Raw genomic sequence first — 22,009 nt, forward strand, 5'->3', positions numbered from 1 at the left:
GCCCTTCCCACTAGGACATCCCGCAATAAAAAAAATCATAATAATTTAATTACGTAAAAATGAAATATAATTTTGACATGGAATACGGGAAAGCAAAATACGGGCAAAAATACATATTCATAAAACATAAAAAACACATAGTTAGAAAAAAGCAAAATACATAGTCATTCAAAAAAAAGAAAAATACATAATCCAACATCCCCGGCTCACTCCGCGCTGTCCTCGTCGCCCGTGCCGCCCCCGTCGCCCGTGCCGTCACCGTCGCCCGTGCCGCCCCCATCGTCCCCTCCGCTAATCTCGGCGCCATCATCTCCAATGGGGGGCATCCCCAAATCGCGCCGACATCCATCTATGACATCCTTCAGCATCCTCTTGTACAGCGGATCGGTCGTGCTATGCCACCTATGCATGGTTCGGACCAAGCTTGTCGTTAACTGCGCGCGGGCGAGGCGGTCGATATCTTCTTGGGGAGCAGGGGCCTCCGATTCGACCTCGAACGACCCGCTACCGCCGCTGGTTCCCCTAGCTCTCCGCTGCGCAGCCTTTTGCCCAACCGGGCGACGACGACGGCGAGAGTCTGATTGCGGTAGCGGGGACACTTCATCGGCTTCCGGGAGCTCGTGCGAACCAGCACTGCTGCTGTATTCACCGGAAGCGTTGATCTTCGTCCGCTTCGCCCAGCCCGATTCGACTCCCCCACAAAACTTTGGGGAATCGTTCACCATGAGAAAGGCCTCCCACTGGTCGAATTGTTTGAATTTCAAGGCTTTGTCAGGGTACTGAGCAAAGGCACGGTTCCGGACATCCTCCTCGGACATACCGCTGCTTGCCTGGCGGAGGTTGTTTTGGTAGAGGCCAGCAAATCGACTAAGCTTAGGCCTCAACCGCTCCCACTGTTTCCGGCACTGTTCGGGAAGGCGACGCTTCGCCCCAGCCGGTTTGTGTGTGTGGTAGGCTTCAGCGATCCGATGCCACAGTCTGTCAATATGCTGGTTGGCACCGACATAGGGATCCTCGACAATTGCAATCCAAGCCTTCGCAAGCGCAACGTTTTCCCACTGGCTCCAGATCGTCCTCTTTCCCGTCTCCTCATCCTCCTCCTCTGCCACCGTTCGTGAGGAAGACCCTGGGGCTTTCCCCTTGCCCTTGCCACGTCCCTTCCCCCTGCCCCCGCTCATATCATCGGGCGTCTGCCTGACTGGAGATATCCCCAACTCCTCAAAAGAGAAAGTGTCTATGCCGGTGAACTGAGTATCCGGAACATAAGTGGAAGGGGTATCAGTAGACTGCATATCCACAACCGGTCGATAGACATCGTCCGCTAGTGGTTCATGACCCCTGCCACCCCCTCCCACATGCATCATCCCCGGCATCATCCCCGGCATCATCCCCGCCATCATCCCCGGCATCATCATATTTGGGGTCATGCCCCCCATCCCGGCTGCCCTGGGCATCATACCACCCATACCACCCATCTGTCCCATCCAATTGTACATATAAGGGGACATCATCCCACCCATGGCCCCCATCTGTCCCATTCCCGGTACCGTTGTCGCATTTCCGCTTACGTTTCCCTCCAGGTCGATGGGAAACGCTGGAGTCTGCGACTCGCTCGTGGCCAGGGAGTTCCTATCGTTCTCCATTAAAAGTAGAAATGAAATTTGTAGTAAAAGAAGAGAGAAACTTGTTAACAACAAGTGGTGCAAATGAAATGAAGTTCAACGAGCCGTATATATAGGGTTTTAAAAAAATAAAAAAAATTCGGACGTCCGAGCGGGACGTCCGCCCGCCCGTCGCAGGGACGTCCGAGGACACCCGACGTCCTCACGGGACGTCCGTATCCGACCCTAAACGCCACAGTGGCGGACGTCCGGGTCGCCCGTCGCGACGTCCGACCGGATGTCCGACCGGACGTCCACCATTGGAGATGCTCTTAAACGGTCCATGGCATTGGTATATAGGTTTATGGATGCTCCATAGTATTTTACACATACATATCAAATGACGAACTTAGCCCTGAAGCCGACCTTATATTGTAAGGCATAAATGCATCAAAAGATTATGGTCCCGTTAAGGGCTTCTTCACATGAGCAAAAGCCACCACGATATCTATGTGACCTTCCTCCCTCCCTCCCTCCCTCCCTCTTATAAAACCATTCTGAGAACATAAATATATGTACTTTTCCAATGTGTGTCCGCCCCTGATCGATCGCGTGGATCATAGTATTATTATATATGAAAGTGACAAAATTAGAAAATTGTAGTAATTTATTTTTCATAAACCAATAGAATATACGTATTACTGGAATCATTTTTGGACCTATATCGTGAAGATATACATTAATTCAACACGTTGTAGCATGAACTTACAATCATGAGTTCAAATCCTATAGAATACAAAATTTTCTAATTTAAAATATTAAATTCATATATTTACTTGACGAATTCATACATATTCCATCACAAATTTATGGTATATACATACCGTGATATGATAAAATACAATTTCATAGATAGAATGATTCCTCTTCAACCACTATGTTGGGCTTTGTCACTAGTGTGTGTATATATAAAAAAAACAAAAGTGATAACAATATCTATAATCTATAATCTATAAATATATAAAGTGAGAGTTTTCTAGGTTGCCATGTGGCACATTTTTGGGCAGGAAAACTATCAATTGGGCAAACAAAAAGGAAAATATTATTTGATAAAAATTGGTCCTATGAAATGCAGAAAAAATGGCTTCTCCAAGAAGTTTAAGACATTTATATAGACACACAGAATTTGCATTTTATTGGACTGATTTTCTAATTTTTTATTGCAGCTTAGCAGGGTGCTTGGAATCCGGCAACAGCTCCGATGAGAGGGCGGCAGGCTGAGGGAGATGGAAAGGTGGCGGCAAGGCGGCGGTTGGGCTAGAGAAAACGTGGGATCCGAAACGAGAGAGATGGAAAGACAGTTGAGAAGACGAAAAAGAGAGACATGAGAGAGAGATGTGCAGCGGCGCTGAATTCATTCAAAGATATATAAGATGATACTTTTTTAATTGTTTACAATTTGTGTTCATTAATTATAATTGAGTTGATTTTGATTTATTTCTACTAAATAAGATAATGTTTTTTTATGATTTTGAGTTATATTTCTTTTTTTATGTTTTTTAAAATATTATGTTTATGAATATTATCATGTATTGAATTTAATTTTGATGAAAGTGAATTTATTCGTTCAAATATTTTTTTTTGTATTTAGGAATACATTTTCTTTTATTTGTATATCTTATTCTATATAATTCACGCATGTACTTTTTTGTTATTATTTTTTATTTTATGTTACTACACCTATAATTGATAGTATTAAAATTGTATAATCCAATAGTATGCTGAATATGAAATGTTTCATTACAGTATGTTGAGATAATTACAAATGTCGGTTTGTTGTTGATTATAATGTTTTTAATTATTTATAATCGTAGTAATACTATTTATAATTAATTCATATTCTTAAAAGAATATTTTTATACTATTATTTTCTCTATATTCATTATTCTAATCTATTAAACCGTAAATATATCTTTATTATTCCAAAATCTTTTGTCCTGTGCATAGCACGGGTAGTAACACTAGTTGGCTTAAATGTTGATGTCTAAAGGTTGAATTTCACAGTGGCTCAGTAGTTTATCGACCTTCTATTTGGTAAATCAAGTGTAGTTTTAGTTTATGTATCTATAATTAAGTTTTGATGTATGATTTACTAGTGTTATTGCGGTTGATTGTAGGGCTGGCAAATCGTGCGGATTGGGTCGTTATCGGGTCAACCTGATAATGACCCAACCCAATAAGGTCTAACCTGAACCCGACCTGTTAAGGAAACTGTAAATCCGAACACGAACCCGACTTGCTACCTTCAAATCCGAACACGACCCGCACCCGACACGAACCCGTTATCGACACGATATAATATGGGTTGACACGACACGATAACAACCCGAACCTGATATTACACGATTAGAACCTAATATTACACGATTAAACCTTAATTTTTAACCTAATTTACACAATTAAAATTCATTTTATACTATTTAAACCTAATTTATAAGAAATTAAAAAATTAAAGTAATATATATTTTTTAAATAATAATAAAAATAATAATATTATTTCTTAATGGGTTACCCGTATCCGACCCGCATCCGACCCGAACCCAACCCGAAATTATCGGGTTCTTAATGGGTCAACCCGATAAGGACACGGATCCAATAAGACTTGACCCCAACCCAATAATTTCGTGCGGATTCATGTCGGATTATCGTGTCGTGTCGAAAATTGCTAGCCCTAGTTGATTGGAGATATGCCCGTGCACATAAAAGATAGAAACTGCTTATTTCAACTCTATCAATTTATTAATAACAATTAATAATCAAATTTATTTCCATACCACATCTTTGTTGCTATTTAAATACAATATTTATGTCATTATGTGGTTTCAGGAAAAAAATGGCGGGGCATAAATGGACAGATAGCAACATTTAAAAGCTCATTTTAGCAAAATTTAGTAAACTTCATTAATTATTCGTGTCATACTCGTTATAAATTCTCGAGTGTCCACTTAAGATTAATCACGCAAATTATGTTTGTTTTCCAAAGGGAAACATATATGATAGGTATACTAGAAGAATTTGTTAGTCTACAATAATCCATTCCTTGTTTTATCTTTTTAATGAATTAAGTAGAAAATCTCACAATCACTGAAAAACAAACACAAACGAAACACTCCGAACACCAATTTTTGCACACTAGAGAAATTCATCAACACATAAAAGCGACAAATAGATACGTTAACGTTTTTATTCAATCATGTGACTATTTATGAGTGGAGTGTAAAATTTTCGATTGGTGGAAGATAATAAAAAGACGTGTATGATAACAATAGGGGTGTCGAAATGTTTATGAGTGGAGTGTAAAATTTTCAAGTTTATATATATAATCTCACTTTATCTTAAACTTTTGAATGGTCATTTAATTTTAGACATGCTTGATGTTTCTATCATATTTGCTTATTTGAAATTAGGATTTGCATTATATTTCATACGTAGTCATATTATATTTAAGAGATGAGAAATCACCATATTTGTGCATAGTTAATTGACGTGAATCAAATTGTATATCTTTATTCCCTTTATTTTACGTGATTTATATGGTTTGATGCACGCAAAAGTATGTATTATGGTGTAGAAAGCGGAATGAATGGTGAAACGGGACATGGAATGAAGCTCGGGTGGAGAACAAGGTCATTGAAGAAAGTCGTGCAAAGTGCCCAGTTTGACATACTGCGCAGTCTGTGTCGCGAGTCCAGAATAGGCTGAAAAAGAGCCACCCGGCCGGGTGAATTTCATGCCTAATAATTCCCTCGGTCGGGTACGAAGATGCAGTAACTGTCGGATTCGGTTTTGAAATAGTTTGGAGGCAGTTTTGGGAGGATTATTCAGAGATTTTCATACACAAAAATTATCCGAGAAAGAGGAGGAAGAGGGGAAGAAGATTGGAGGTCGAATCACTCAATTTCCATCATCCCGAGGAGATTTGCTACCATCTACACATCAATTTCATGAGTTCTATGGTTTTTCTTTATTGTTTGTGGATGTGTAACTAAACTCTTACGTTGCTCCTAATTTGTGAAAGATGTGAATTACTTGTGGAATCTATGGATTAATTTAATTTATGATCTTTTTCTATGGTGCTCTTTAGAGCTTTAAAGTCAATGGAAATTTGACACTCATTAATAGTTGGAAATTATGCAAATACAACAAAGTAAAAAAAATACAAATCTAAAATCATAGTGTAGCAACTAGCAACAATCCCAAAATCCATTCTAGAATTACAAACATGTACATAAAATTATTGTATTAGATGACTAGCATTGATGGTAAGCGAAAACTAAAAACATAATACCATTGAATAATATAATACACAATTCAGATTATGCCTGCGGGTTTGGGATACCCGATGCGAGTATCGGGTTACCCATATAACTATACAGGTCGGGATTGGATAGTGATAGAAATCCATGGGTTCCATCCTAAAACCAATTGGTGATAGGAGAAGGGGCCCATGAGACTTATATACTAGTTTCAGTTTTATCTTGACACCGATGTGGGACAGTTATATGTTATATTTTTAGTTTCAATTGCCAACACCCTCCCTCAAACCCTTCAAGGTGAATCTTGGAGGGGTTGGACTTTTTTATGATCGATTGGACAATCGGCCCAATTTTTTTTCCGATCGGTTGGACCACTGGCCCAAATTTTCAGCCCAGTTATACTGCTGGGTCAGTCATTTTTTCAGTTTCAGCCCAGTTATACTGCTGGGTCAGTCAATTTTAGCCCACAATCGGTGACCCGCTCTGATACCATGATAGAAATCCATGGGTTCCATCCTAAAACCAATTGGTGATAGGAGAAGGGGCCCATGAGACTTATATACTAGTTTCAGTTTTATCTTGACACCGATGTGGGACAATTATATGTTATATTTTTAGTTTCAATTGCCAACAATCTCAAATGCGAACATTTTAGTATAGTTACAGTCTTTCAGTGTGTACTACTTAGTGTTAGAATTTTAAGGAGTGATTTTTGTATTCAAGTAAATTAGTACGTACATCGTGATAATGATTGAAACTTTTAAAATCTAAGAACATCCCCATCCGTGCTCTTGCCAACGAGCACGGATGTGGGCCCGGACCCACTTTTACTCTCTACTCTTAGGCAAGAGCACAACACTCACATTCGTGCTCTTCCGCAATGACAAACTCAAGGTCTCAACATTCTATTATTCAATTTAAATAAATACATTTCCACAAAATTAAAATGCATTAAAAATATCTGAAATACTATTACAAATTACAAAAAAATTAAAAATTACATAATTAAAATCATAAAAATTAAAAAGTACATAATTAAAATCCTAAATATTAAAAATTACATAATTAAATTAATAAAATTTAAAAAATCCACTACTCGTGGCCGAATTTCGCCCAAATGTGTTTGATTAGTTCTTCTTGTAGCTCAATGTGGGCTCAGGTATCGCGCATTGTGTTCCTTGTTTCGATTCTCTTGCCCACCGTCGTATGCACACCTCGGCGTGGGGGAGACCTCGCGGTTGAGCTTCTGGCTTCATCCTCGTCGTAAAAGCTAGCCGCCATCGGTTCTTCGTCAGCTTTAATCATGTTGTGCAAAATAATACACGTGTACATGATGTCGGCGTTATTTTTCACGTACAACTTCACAATGTTGAATCGGGCTTGAAGGACCCAAAAGCTCTATCGATGTCTTTTCGAGCTGACTCTTGACACTGCGCAAAAAGAACCCACCTCGGGTCTTGCGGGTTGTTGAGCGTCTTCACGAAAGTCGACCACTTTGGGTAGATCCATCGGCGAGATAGTAACTCATATGGTATGCATTTCCGTTGACGGTGAAGTCGATCGCCGGTGCTACACCATTCAAAACATCATTGAAACGTGGTGAAGAATAGAGCACGTTCAAGTCGTTGTTGGATCCGGCAATACCAAAATATGCATGTCAAATCCATAGGCGGTAGTTGGCGACCTCTTCAAGGATAAGTGTTGGGCCGCCGCCTTTGTGGCCGCTTAAGTGTTGCCCCCTCCAAGCAGTCAGATAATTCTTTCACCTCTAATGCATGCAGTCAATGCTGCCAAGCATACCGGGAAAACCATGGACTGTTTCGTGAAGACGAAGCAACCGTTCGCAATCATCGGTGGTGGGTGCCTGAAGGAATTCCTCACTGAAAGCTGAACGAACGCCGTCGCAAAATTTTTGAAGGCAAAAGATTCCAGTTGACTCACCGACATGCAAATACTCGTCGAAGAGGTCAGCCGTTTGCCCAATAGCAAGTAGTCGGATGGCACACGTACACTTCTGCAACGCCGAGAGACTTTGCGGACCGGTTGTGTCTGTACTTGTTCGAAAGTATTCAACATGGGCGGATAATGTGTTGACAATACGCATAAACAAGCGTTTTGACATGCGAAAACGGCGTCGAAAGTAATCTTCCAGAAACCGCGACTGGTCGGAAAAATAGTCGGCAACGAGCCTTTCGTTGGCTCCCTCCCGGTCACGATGGATGTAGCGGCGAGTTGACCTAGTTGATCGAGGAGGAGGGGCGGGGGTATTCGCGGTGACATAGGCTTCATAGGCGGCACGATATTGTTCATAGTATTCTTGTTCTTCGCGCTCCGCTTCCGCAATGAGATTGGTGAAATCCATTTGAGAGGGTTTGAGTGAGAGATGAAGATGTAGATAAGTTGTATGAAAAAATATGAATGAGAGATGAATGGGAGATGATTTGATGTGAAAATTGGATGATAAATGTGTGTATTTATAGATGATTTTGGGAATAAAAAAATTTTAAAAAATCAAAAAAATTCCAGAAAAATGGTAAAAAAACGGCCATATTTTTGGGAATCTGAAAATATTTTTTTTATTATTGGTATTATTTTCGATTTTTTTAAAATAAAAAGAATTTTCAACGGAAATGTCGTTGGCCAATTAGAACGCGCCACGTCAGCTGCTCGCTGGCACGGACGTGCTCGATGCATCGAGCAGCGCCGCGCCAACGGAGAGCAGGCTGTGCCGCGCCGCTGGCACGGACGGACGGACTTGTGCCACTCACCGCGTGCCCATTTGGGTAATTGATTGGAATAAAGTCGTATGTTGCAGGAGACATGCAATGAACAAAGTGTCGGTTGTATTTAGACATGCCCACGGTTCGTGAACCGGCGGTTCCGGTTTCGAGAAATGTGGATCCGGAACTGAACCGTGAGGCTATTTCACGGTTCCGGTTTCGGTTCGAAAACTGGCGGTTTCGGTTTCAGTTCCGGTTCCGAACCGCCGGTTTTACGGCGGTTTTTTCACGGTTCCGGCTAGATTTCATGGTTTTCCGACGGTTTTTCACGGTTTCGGTTTGGAACCGTCCAGAATTGGCGGTTTCGGCACGGTTTCGGTTCATAAAATTTGGAACCGGAACCGGCCCGCGGTTCAAAATATGGCGGTTCCGGTTCGGAACCGGAACAGACGGTTACGGTTTCGTGGTTAACCGTCGGAACCGAAAACCTTGGGCATCTCTAGTTGTATTAGGTGAATTTGCGTTAAAAGAAAAAGGCACGTGGTATTTGATTTTGTAGATTGATTTAATGCTATCCATGCGAATATGATTGGGATTACATGTACGTTGGTAATAGTTCCGGGTTTCATGGCCCTAAGATCATCGTTAACGGGGGAGGCCGGACTGCAAAACGCGAGTCCCGGCCAGTTCCACGCGTTGGAGGGGTGGAGGTTCCGGCCCAGGCCTATCCCGGGGCCGCAGTTGCGGCCCGGTGACGCTCCCACGTCCGGCCTTGCCGGCGTTGGATGGTTCGGGGCCGTGACGAGGAAGCAATTTTTGCAAAAAATTGGAAGAGGAAGAAGAGGGAGAGGTTGATGGGTGACGGAGCCCAGTTTTCTGATTTCTTTTGCATTTGGAAGAGAAAGAAGAGGGAGGGGGATGAAGAAGAGGGGCGGCGGATCCAATTTGCTAATTTTTTATTTTTTTTGCATTTTTTTGCATTTTTATGTTATAATTTTTAGTTTTTTTGCATTTTTTTATGTTATAATTTTTAGTTTTTTTGCATTTTTTATGTTATAATTTTTAGTTTTTTTGCATTTGTATTTTTTTTTCTAGGATTTATAATTTCTTTTGTCGAATGAACAATTTATTTTTCCGGTTTGAATTGTTCAACGAATTGCATTTACGAGTCAAATATGTTGAAGTTGTGAATAGTGTCATTTATTAGTAGCGGCCCTGGTTGTGGCCTGCAGGGTTAGAGCAGTTGGGACCTGGGCCGCAACTGTAGAGGAATGATGACGTGGAGGGGACTTGGGGCCTGAAACCGGGCCGGGGTTAATGATGCCCTAATATTATTGGGTTGGGCCCGATGTACATGATTGACACTTGACCATACTATAATCAACACCCGTGCTATGCACGGGCCATATAATTTTCACATACTAATCACACATTCTCAATAAATCAACAAAAATAAGAATCAATATCATTATCTAAACTTTATAGAGTATTTAATAAATATTATCGTTTTATCAGCATAATTAGGAATGTATCATTTGACAACACAATTTAAGAAATGTATAATATCGTTTAGAGCACAATTAGATATCTACTACAAAGAGGATAATCACACTTATCATATTATAATATTCATAAAATTAATATAGTACAAAATAATTACTTATTTCATTAAGATTAAAATATCCAAAACATAAAACTCATAACCATAAAATATAAGACGATAAAAAGCTATCCCTGTCCTAAGTTAGTAGAGCCGTTTGTTTTGGACACGAAATTCGATAAATTGATACATTTAAAAAATAAAGTGAGAAAATGTGGTTGATGTCTTTTTGAATACGGGGCGACAGGACTTCACATTCGACTTTGAACTTCTCCCAACTCCCCCTCTTTATTAGGTTCTCCAACGGCACATTGCTTCAGAAAGAAGGTACATACGCCGACTCTATCGTTCTAGTAAGCATAAGCAGCTCGAGCCTCTTTCGTTGACCCGTTACATGATTCTTTAGTGAAGCATTTCATAGACCATACAACGGCCAAGGCTAGCCCACCCGAGGCCCATCTTGATCATTAAAAACGAAGAGAATAAAGCCGATGATAGAATACAACCGATGACAAATTTAAATATTCTTGAGTTATGTAAAAGTTCAAATATTTACTTAAAATTTTATTTTAAAATCCAATGAAATGAATGTATTTAATTGTATATACTATGATTTTCACACTATCCTATTTTCTGCAATTAAATAGCTTGGCACGCAACCTTCTTTGGACCTAATTGATAGTTTATTATTTTATGCTTTAGTTGCGTATAATACAATCTACATATTTATTTACTAATCCTTCCAGCTAAAACACTTAAAATGGCATTTCTATTAATTTTCACAAAACCTCTCTTATACTCCGTCTAAGTAAAGATAGGATAGAATGAACTTCTAGGACCATTATATATAACTTAATACAATTCCACATTTAGTTTCTTATTTTGACTATTACCCATATCTTTTCAACTAACTCTTTTTAATAAAAGTTACTTTGTCTATATAATTAAGAAGTTTAACAAATTACAGTTTATCCCCCATAATGCCGAACCTGAAAATCGAAGTTTGTGGAATTGAATATAATGGAGAATTGATAATGCATTATTCAAATGATTATTTATAAAAATATACTAGGGTCACAATTTAAAATTATATTATCTATTGTTATATGATCCTACTTAACTTTTTTATAAATAAAACTCAAATTGAATTCTTGTATTGAATTAAGAATTTAATTTATCTTGTAATTGAATTCTTGCATTGATTTCAGCCCAAGGGAAATATAAATCACCGGCCAAATATATTATATACTCAACCTAGTTATCTTCATTTTTTAAAAATCCAATTACCAACCCTACTTTTGGATTTGCAGCCTCTGCCTTTCCGGCGCCGCCAGCCGCCGGCCACGCCTCCTCCTCCGGCGACCCTTCTCTTTCAGTATCTTATTTCTCTCAACCTCTCTAGTTATCTCTCTCTTCCGGATCTCTCTCTCTCTCTGCTTCTACCTCCATCCCCATTCCCCAGCCAACGCCGCTGCCTGCATTCGCCGGTCGTCGTTAGCCACAGCACCGCCTGCCTCTTCGTCGTCCCCGCAAACTCGACCCCACCTCAACACCGTCGGTCATCCCCGCCGTTGCTGCGCGCGGTGGTTGACTACCGCCACTGCCCCACCTAACACGCCGCCGTCGACGTCTTCTTCGCTGCTCCATCCTCCTCCAGTGCCGGCTTTCTTTCTGCCTTGCCTTGCCGCCGCGCTCACCCAGTCGCCTGCCTCGCCGCATTGCTCCACTTTCCTCCCTCGCCGGCTTTTCTCCTTCCATGCCTCGCCGCTTTGACGCCCACCCGCCGTCCTCTCTCTCCGGCTTTCCCCCGTCATGCCTCACCGCAAGCATGCTTCACCGGTGTCGTTTGTTCTTGATGATGCATTCCATTACTTGATCTTATATTTCATCTATTTCTCTTTGAGCTGTTCTATTTTTGTTTGGTAGTTATAGAGAATGAAAACTTTTTTGATCAATCGCAGCTTTTATGTCTAATGAAAGCTTATTTGATAAGCTTGCCTGACAATACAGCTTTTTTGTCTAAACCAAGTAATCCCTCTATCCATCGATAATTGTCTATCTTTTCTATCCCACAATAATTGTCATACTTCATTTTTACCATAAATGATAAGTAGGTCTCACATTCCACTAATCCATTTCACTCACATTTTATTATAAAATTAATATTAAAAAGTGAGTCTCACATTCTACTAACTTTCTCACCAATTTTTCTTTACATTTCTTAAAACCTGTGTCATTTATACATTTCTTAAAACTTGTGCCACAATAAAAGTGACAATTATTTGGAGAGGGGAGTACTACATAAAAACAGGTTACTTTTTCCTTTTAATATACTCTGATTTAATATTATAGTTTATCAATAAACAATTGTCAATCAATGGACAACTTTCCCACCGAAAAGGGTATAATAGGGATTTCATCCCAAGTGTCCCTTTTGATAGTATAGATTATCAATTGCTTCCTATCGCCACACACATTAGGTTGTTATGATTGATAAATTTTAAACCATAGGTAAACAAGCTCTTAGGGTCTGTTTGATAACGATGTTGGGATATAAGAAGATATGTAAAGTAAGATAATAAATGTGGGCTTTTTATCAAGATATGTCTTGATAAAGTTTTTTTGTCGCTGTTTGGTAGAAGAGTAATTATCTTGATTTTTGTATTAGATAATACATGAAATAACATAATTACCCTTATTTTGAAATGTGTATATATTTCTTTTTTTCATACTACTACTTACTAGTGGTGCAAGTCTTTATAGTATAAACAAATTTAATAACTTAATTAGCTACTACTGTCAATCTAATCATGTAAATAACTACCTTCGTTAAAGAATAAAATAATATAGTACTCACATTCATCGAAGAACAAAGCTACGCCCTCCCCAACATTGAGAACCCAGAATAAAAAAAAAAACAGCAAATATTATATCTTCCACAATTCAAGCATTTTTTTTTTAAAATCAAATATGCTCAAATTAACGACATCATCATCACTGCCTTGGAGAATCACAGAGAAGAATCAGCTGAACCATTTGAACAGAAAATCAGATGGAAAAATTGGTCAACTACGATAGAAACTCAGGCCATGAATCTGCGTCGGCCAGCGATGCCCCGAAGGTTGTGCTCCGACGGAGGCTGCGGAGTGAAACACAATCCAAAAATTGAAAGGCCACCGAGATCATAAACACTACCGCAGGAGTATCTGGACAGTCGTCGTTACAGAGGAATGAGATGATCTTCCTGGTGGTATGAACTTAATAGAATAGAAGAGGGAGAATCGTGGGAGGAGGGGATCGGTGGGAGAAGAAAAGTCATGTGATGGAGAGGGTAGCATCGCAAATCTGAGAGAATAGATACATAACCCACCAATTTTGTGGGTTACATAAATGGGCAAAACAGCGCACTTTTGGCCGGGCCGAGACGGGCCTTTCTCTTTTATTGGGCTTTATGTTAAGCTTTTCTTAGATACCAAACAAATAGAAATGTCAAGATATAATTCTTTATCTTGACATTACCCCTATCAAACATTACCCCTATCTTATCAGAGGATACTAAAGCCTTGAGAAGAAATGGAGTACAGTATAATTAATCATTAGTCGATTCTAATTAAAAATTGAGCCTACCCAACTTAATTAATAATTGCCTAAAAACAACTCTTTAAATAAATTATCAGATCAGAATCTGTATTTATATTTTTCTAGTAAAACATAAACGAAGTAGATATGCCTATACTTAATTACGAAATCCAGACAATTCCTCGTGGTTTGTTCACAACCCTGACTGAAATTCTACTACCAAATTCAAAACCAAATATCATTCGAAGTTTTCTATTATCACGTGGATGCAGTGGGCTGGAGGGGTTTACCCTCAAGTCTCAACCCATATCAAAAGATTCTAAACTAAGCATTAGCCCAACCAAATGTCAAACTCAAGCCCAATACGTTAAACCCAACGATCAAAATCAAGCCCAATCCATACAACAATTAATTACTCGCGTGCTTATTTCTTTCGCTCAGGCCCAAATTCAAAATCCACTCCGCCGCGCTGCTGAAGACTGAAGTGGTGTTGCCGCTGAGAAACACAACCCTCCAAGGCTCCGGCTCCGACCTCCGCCCAAGGTATGTTTTTAATTTATCTCGACAATACCAAAGTAGGTAACAATACTAAAAACATGGAGTAAAAAAAGAGTAAAATATCATATCTTTAGAGCATCTCCAATGGCGGCGAGCGAACAGGCTAGCCGATTCCCGGCGCTGGCCGGTCCGCTCGCCCAACCATTGGAACCAGCGAGCGCCATTTCGGCAAAAAAATCGGCGACCCGACGCCGATTTTCGGGCGCTGGCCGATCCGCTCGCCGGTCGGCTGGCCGCCATTGCAGGCTTTCGATCGGCGAGCGATCGACCAGCTCAATTTTTTTTTCAAAAAACTATATATACGCGATTTACACGTCATTTTCATTCGCACCACTTGTTTTAACGAGTTTTCTCTCCATCTTAATTTCTGTACAAGAGCAACAATGTGAAATGAGTAACGCGGATGGTAGTAGTGGTGGTAGTGGTGGTGATGCTGAGGAGTATGAACGGCAAATGAATGAAGAGTTGGAGGCCTATACGTCCCGCGAGATAAACCGGTTGATACAAAGGGCCTTGCAGCTGGCGGTACCTCGACCTCCACCTATTGTCCACCGACGAGCAGTGATTGATCGGGATCACATAGCTGCACATCAGCGGCTATATGAAGACTACTTTGCGGAGGAGCCGCGGTTTGGGGCTCCTCTTTTCAGGCGGCGTTTTAGGATGCGTAGGGCAGTGTTTATGTGTATCGTTGATGCTTTGTTGCGTCAATATTTGTGTTTTCGGTTCAGGTACGATGCGGCTGGCAGACCCGGCCACACACCTATACAAAAGTGCACTGCGGCAATCAGACAGTTGGCCTACGGAGGCGCGACAGACATGTGGGACGAGTACCTCCACATCGGTGAGACGACTGCCCTGGATTGTCTGAAGTATTTCTGTCAGAGCGTCATTGAAATATTCCGTGATCAGTATCTTCGATGCCCTACCCCTAAAGAGTGCCAGGATCTGATGCAGATGCACGGGGAGAAGCATGGGTTATCCAGGATGTTGGGCAGAATAGATTGTATGCATTGGGAGTGGAAGAACTGCCCCGTTGCCTGGAAAGGGTTCTACACGACCGGCTATAAGGGAAAGAATCCCACGATGATCCTCGAGGCCGTAGCTGATTACCGGCTGTGGATTTGACATGTATATTTTGGGGTAGTCGGGTCGAACAACGAACTCAACGTCCTCAACTCGTCGTCCCTTTTCAACGAGCAGTGTCAGGGTGTCGGTCCGGCCATCAATTTTATTACCAACGAGAATCGGCCTGATTTGAGCTACTACTTGGCGGATGTGATATACCCTAGGTGGCCCGGAGCGGATTACCTGCTGTTGCAATGGCATATTTTCCAGCAATTCAGAGAATCCAAAGCAATACTACTTCCAAACAAACCGCTGCTTTCTGTCGCGCTTTACTCTTTTTCCTCTTTATTTATACTCCCAATGCCCCCCTCTCTCTCTCTCACACTGATCACGGCGATGAACGGGAAACGTCTTTCCCTTTTCCTGTCCTTTTTCGCCGCCATCGCTGTCTCGTTCGCCGCTCCTCTTCAATATCAGACCCTCATCCCCACCTCCCTACCCTCCCCTCAAACCCTTTCATGGCCCAACCTTCAACAATCCGAATCAACTCTCTCAGTAAACTTGCATCATGTGGACAATCTCTCTCCCGCCTTCAACTCATCCCCACACTCCCTCTTCAAACTCCGCCTCCAGCGTGACGCCGCCAGAGCCAAAGCTCTCTCCGCCATGGCCGCCTCCAGCAAGCCACGCGGCGGAGGCGACTTCAGCAGCTCGGTAACCTCCGGGATCGCGCAGGGGAGCGGAGAGTACTTCACACGCATCGGGTTCGGCACTCCGCCCAGAAACGTGTACATGGTGCTGGACACCGGCAGCGACGTCGTTTGGGTCCAATGCTCCCCCTGTAGGAAATGCTATTCCCAAACCGACCCGCTTTTCGATCCCAAAAAATCGACTTCGTTCCTCGGAGTCGCCTGCGCCTCCCCTGTCTGCCGCCTCCTCGATTCCCCCGGCTGCAACGCCCGCCGCAAATGCCTCTACCAGGTCTCCTACGGTGACGGCTCCTTCACCGTCGGCGAATTCTCCACCGAAACGCTCACGTTTAGGCGCACCAAAGTCAGCAACGTCGCCTTTGGCTGCGGCCACGATAACGAGGGTTTGTTCGTTGGCGCCGCCGGGTTGCTAGGCCTAGGCCGCGGGAAGCTCTCTTTTCCCACCCAAGCCGGTGGCCGATTCGGGAAGAAGTTCTCCTACTGCTTGGTCGACCGCTCGGCCTCTTCCAACCCGTCGTCGATGGTGTTCGGCGACTCCGCCGCCTCGAGGAACGCCGTTTACACGCCGCTGCTCACGAATCCGAAGCTCGACACGTTCTACTACCTCGGATTGAACGGGATCTCGGTCGGCGGGAAGCGTGTGCCCGGAATCACGGCGTCGCTTTTCAAGCTCGATGGGATCGGAAACGGCGGGGTGATTTTGGATTCGGGCACGTCGGTTACCAGGCTGACCCGACCCGCGTATGTGTCGCTGAGGGACGCGTTCGTGGCCGGGGCTCCGAATCTGAAGCGTGATTTGGAGTTCTCGCTCTTCGACACGTGCTTCGATCTATCCGGAAAGACGGAGGTGAAGGTGCCGACGGTGGTGCTGCATTTTGAGGGCGCGGATGTGTCGCTGCCGGCGTCGAATTACTTGATTCCGGTGGATAGTGATGGGAAATTTTGCTTTGCCTTTGCGGGTACCAACACCGGGTTGTCGATAATCGGGAATATCCAGCAGCAGAGTTTCCGGGTTGTGTTCGATTTGGCGGCTAATCGGGTCGGGTTCGCTCCGCGAGGATGCGTCTAACAACCCTAACCGAAAAGGAATCAAAATCAGTCGTGTGTTTTAAATTTTAATTATGTGTAATCCATACTGCAGATTTGGGAAGTACTCCTTATTAATACAAACCAGATGCATAAAGAATGAAATCGCGCTGCCCTTTATAATTTTGCTATACAATCAAATTTTTATATAGCTTTCCTTCGAATTCTGTCCACTGATATGAGCAAATCTAAATTTTATAGAATGTTTTCCGGTTTTCCCTCTACTAATATGTATTTTTATATACACATAACATTAGAAAATAAATGACGTCTTTGATTTAGTATTGGCCTTGTACTCCTGCTAAGGTGAGCATTAGCAATGGCGCTCGTCCCGACGGAATTCCGATCGGCGTGTCGGAAGCCCGCGCGAGGCGTCCGCCATTGTGCAAGGGAGACACAGATATGGACATCCGCTGCGGACATCGGAGTTCCTCGGCGTTCCGCGGATATCCGTCGCGACCGTGCGGACGTCCACCATTGCGTTGACTCACACGGACGTCCCGATTATTGCATTAATTTCTTTTTTTAATAATTCTATAAATACATATTGTTGAACTTCATTTCATTCACACCACTTAATTAAGTATGTTTTTTTTAAATAAAGTGGTTTCATTTTCCCCGTATTTGTATTGAAATTTTAATTCCGTAAATTGTTTAATTCCGTAAATTGTTTAATTTGTGAATTTTTATTGTGGGAAGTCCGTAGGGATGTCTTTGGGGATGTCCGCCAATGTGCAGTGGGATGTCCGTATGACGTGGCATCCACAGTGGATGTCCATATGACGTGGCAGGAGGTGTTTTAGGGATGTCCGCCGGGACGTCCCGATTTTTTAATTTTTAATTTTTTTTGTTTAAAAGTCTATATATACGGCTCGTTGAATTTCATTTCATTCGCACCACTTGTTTTAACAAGTCTCTCTTTCTCTAAATTTCTTTTATATATCCGTAATGACTAGTAGTGGTAGTGGTAGTGGTAGTGGTGGGCATTATGAACACATGATGCGGCTGATTCATGCACGTGTGCGGGAGGCAGCGGATAGGGAGGAACAAGCGGCCTTGGAGCCAGCGGTACCTCGACCTATCCATCGTCGATCTATAGTACCCCGGGACCACCTCGCTGCACACCGTCGGTTGTACGATGGTTCCTTCGCTCCGGAGCCACGATATGGGGAGAACATGTTCCGGCGACGTTTTAGGATGCATCGTCCGCTCTTTCTGCGTATTGTGAGCGCTTTAGAGAGTCGATACGGGTATTTCAGTGTGCGGGTGGATGCGGCTGGTAAACCCGGCCACACGCCGATTCAGAAGTGCACTGCCGCAATCGGGCAGTTGGCATACGGAAGCGCGACCGACATATTCGACGAGTACCTCCACATCGGCGAGATGACTGCCCGCAAGTACCTGAAGTATTTTTGTCAGGGCGTTAGGGAGATATTCGGGGATAGGTATCTTCGGAAGCCTACCCCCGAAGATTGTCAGGCTCTGCTGGATATGCACTGGAATCAGCACGGGTTTCCGGGAATGTTAGGCAGCATAGATTGTATGCACTTGGAGTGGAAGAACTGCCCCTCTGCCTGGAAAGGGATGTACACTACTTGTTTCAAGGGCAAGAATCACACGATGATCCTTGAACCAGTAGCTGATTACCGGCTGTGGATTTGACATGCCTATTTTGGAGTAGGCGGGTCTAACAACGACATCAACGTCCTCCAGTCGTCGCCCCTTTTCAACGACCAGTGCATGGGCGTTGGTCCGACCGTCAATTTCGTCGCTAACAGCAACCAGCACAATATGAGCTATTATTTGGCGGATGAGATATACCCTATGTGGCCCGTCTTTGTGAAGACGATCAGATGCCCCACAGAAGAAAAGAATGTCTATTTTGCGGGTCGTCGGAGGCAGCACGCAAGGATGTGGAGCGGGAATTTTATGTGCCCTAGGCTCGATGGGCGGCAGTGAAGGGTCTAGCACGACTGTGGTATGTTGACAGCATCGCCGACATCATGTACGCATGTATTATCATACACAACATGATTGTCGAAGATGATGGTCCAACAATGACTGATTGGACCAATGATGATGTTGATGCTGCGGGTCCAAGCTACGGCGTGGCCGCTAGCAATCTACGCATGGGGATACCACACGACGAAGTCGATCGAGTCCGTGCATTTGCCGACATGCGCCAAAAATAAGCCCATGTCGACTCCAGAAATTTGTTTATTTAATGGATTTTTTCCCTATTTGTGTCGAAATTTTAATTCCATAAATTGTTTAATTCCGGAAATTGTTTAATTTGTGAATTTGTGAATTTTTATTATTGTGGAAAGTCCGTCAGGATGTCCTTGGGGATGTCCGCCACTGTGTAGTGGGATGTCCGTATGACGTGGCAGGAGGTGTTTTTGGGATGTCCGTGAGGATATGCTAATGCTCTTATAGTTCCTTATCATTCTTAAATTATTCTTCATTTTTATTTAAAATATAGATCCTTTCTCATTTGAAATCATCTATATATATGTTATTATTATTATATGGCACATGTACATTAATTGCTACAGCATAATTTATACTTTGTCGTATTGGAATGGAGTATTCGGAAAATGATAGTAGAAAATCGTTTTTATCAGTATATGTAAGAAATTGACCATAAAAATTTTTGGGTTACAACTTTACCATATATTTATTGCACAAGGATCTATGTACACTTGGTCGAACAAGTGTGTATGATAACAACTTACATTTAAGCAAATGTTCGCGACACGTACCTCAAGTACGACGTGCGTCCTTTTTTATTGTTTATTCTATTTCTAAAAATATATACACCTCCCTTTCTCGAAAAATTTATCATTTATTTTCATTTTAATTCTGAACTAAAAATTTATAACCTTTTACTTTTATCATTTTTTATAATGAAAGTTCATTACATTACACTAATTCATTTTCACTTACACTTTTATAAAATTAATATTTTCTTCCTTCATAAAGAATATGCACTTTGAATTCGATATAAATTTTATGCAGAATTGGTAAAGTAAAAGAGAGGTAGAGAGAAAAAAAATTAAAGTATTATTAGTAGATAATGGGTGCCACTTATTAGAGAGAAAAAAGTTTTCAAAATTAAAAAATACATATTCATATGAGACAGATTGAAAAGGAAAAAATACAAATTTATTCATGGACAAGGGGAGCATATAAAAGTAGACTCACATGCCACTAACTTTTTTAGCTCACTTTCTATTACATTTTCTTAAAATCCGTTTGGAGTAAAATGGTGACAAATTATTAAGAACGAGGGATACTATTTATAAAATCCACAATTTATTACACTATATGACTTTTAAAAATAAATTTATACACTACCTCTGTGGCTCTGTTTTTACAAATTTTTTATTTGAAATAACATAAATTTAATTTAATAAACTAAAACTAAATAAATAAAAAGTGATTGAAGTATTATTAGTGAAGAATGAAGTGTCGCCTTATTCGAAAGGAAAAAAAGGTTACATAGAGAGTTTCTCTTTTTATAGGACGAACCAAAATAGAAATAATTTTTATTTTTAAAGGTCGGAGAGAGTAATTCGTTTCATTTATATTTTGTTACTATTCGTATTTCATTTTTATTAGTATTTTTTACAAAGATTTTAAATTTCACTAACTCATCATATTTATATTTTATTATTGCCTTCATCTCAGCTAAGATGGTACATTTCTGTCACTACGGATTGTAGAAATTGTTAGATAATGCGTTTAATTGGATACAGAAAGTATGAGTGTTACTATTAAATATAGAGCAAATAAAGTGTTTGAATATTTTAATTGGAATGAGACATAGTAGTTGCTCAGTTAATTGCGGCCGGAAAGTTACTGAATTACTTATTTATTTCCAATAATAAAAATGTGTCATCTTAGTTGATATAAACTAAAAATGCAAGGGTGCCATCCTTGTTGAGATGTAGCGAGTATAAAACTAATATACCTATATAAAATTAGAATTCAAATTTTACAAGCTTTTCTCATCAACTTTTACATTTTGTAGAACTCATCGTGAGTTAAAATTTACACGCAGTCCCATTAAAAATGTCATGTTTTCCTATTGGTTTATCCCTCTGAAAACGACACATTTTCTAAAATAAAAATAATATTGTCTCTGTTCTTCTCACTCTTATTGTATTCTTTCTTACCTTAACTCATAAAGCTTCACCAAATAAAATCTCGTGACGAAAAATAAACATTTAGTCAATTTTCATTTTTTTTCTAAAAAAATCTCCACAAATTATTCTATTTAATAAAATCTCAGTATCTAACACTACTCTAATTACATTGTTTCTTACTCTATCATTCTTTACAAATTTTGCATTAAAATTTTATATTATATCTTGCTTTCATATATACTCCTATATTAATTTCACATTAAAATTCATTATATCTTTGAAATCTCTTTTGTTTTTGGAACGGATTATATCAAGAACAGGTAATGCAATAAAAATTCTAACCCTTTATTATCCCTTATTCTAATTATGAATATACAATCAATCTTTTCATCCAGTGTAAACATTGGATTGGTTTGAAAACGTGGAGGCATGACTATTGTGTTGTGATTGAAATTCCGTGAAGGCTACAGTAGTAAACCATGTGCAGTTTTTTCACTGGAATCTATGCACCTCAATTTGTCGCTTTTGTTTTTCAAATCTTATCCGAAATGCACATTCACCATTTTTTCAAATCTCACTTTTCCTAATGAAATTGAGACGTCCCATTCAAGGAACCCTTTTCA

The 22,009-nt window shown here is 41.0% G+C and overlaps 1 protein-coding gene across 1 annotated transcript; it reads left to right on the forward strand.

Annotated features, from left to right (window-relative positions):
• Positions 1 to 15,744: 15,744 nt before the first annotated feature.
• On the forward strand, positions 15,745 to 17,343 carry LOC121763619 (aspartyl protease family protein 2-like). The gene has a single exon (XM_042159679.1). The coding sequence runs from the start codon at positions 15,803 to 15,805 to the stop codon at positions 17,219 to 17,221; it is 1,419 nt and encodes a 472-aa protein (XP_042015613.1). The 5' UTR covers positions 15,745 to 15,802; the 3' UTR covers positions 17,222 to 17,343.
• The last annotated feature ends 4,666 nt before the right edge of the window (positions 17,344 to 22,009 follow it).

The sequence above is a fragment of the Salvia splendens genome, chromosome 14 (genome assembly GCF_004379255.2).
Source record: "Salvia splendens isolate huo1 chromosome 14, SspV2, whole genome shotgun sequence".
Classification (NCBI taxonomy): Eukaryota; Viridiplantae; Streptophyta; class Magnoliopsida; order Lamiales; family Lamiaceae; genus Salvia; species Salvia splendens.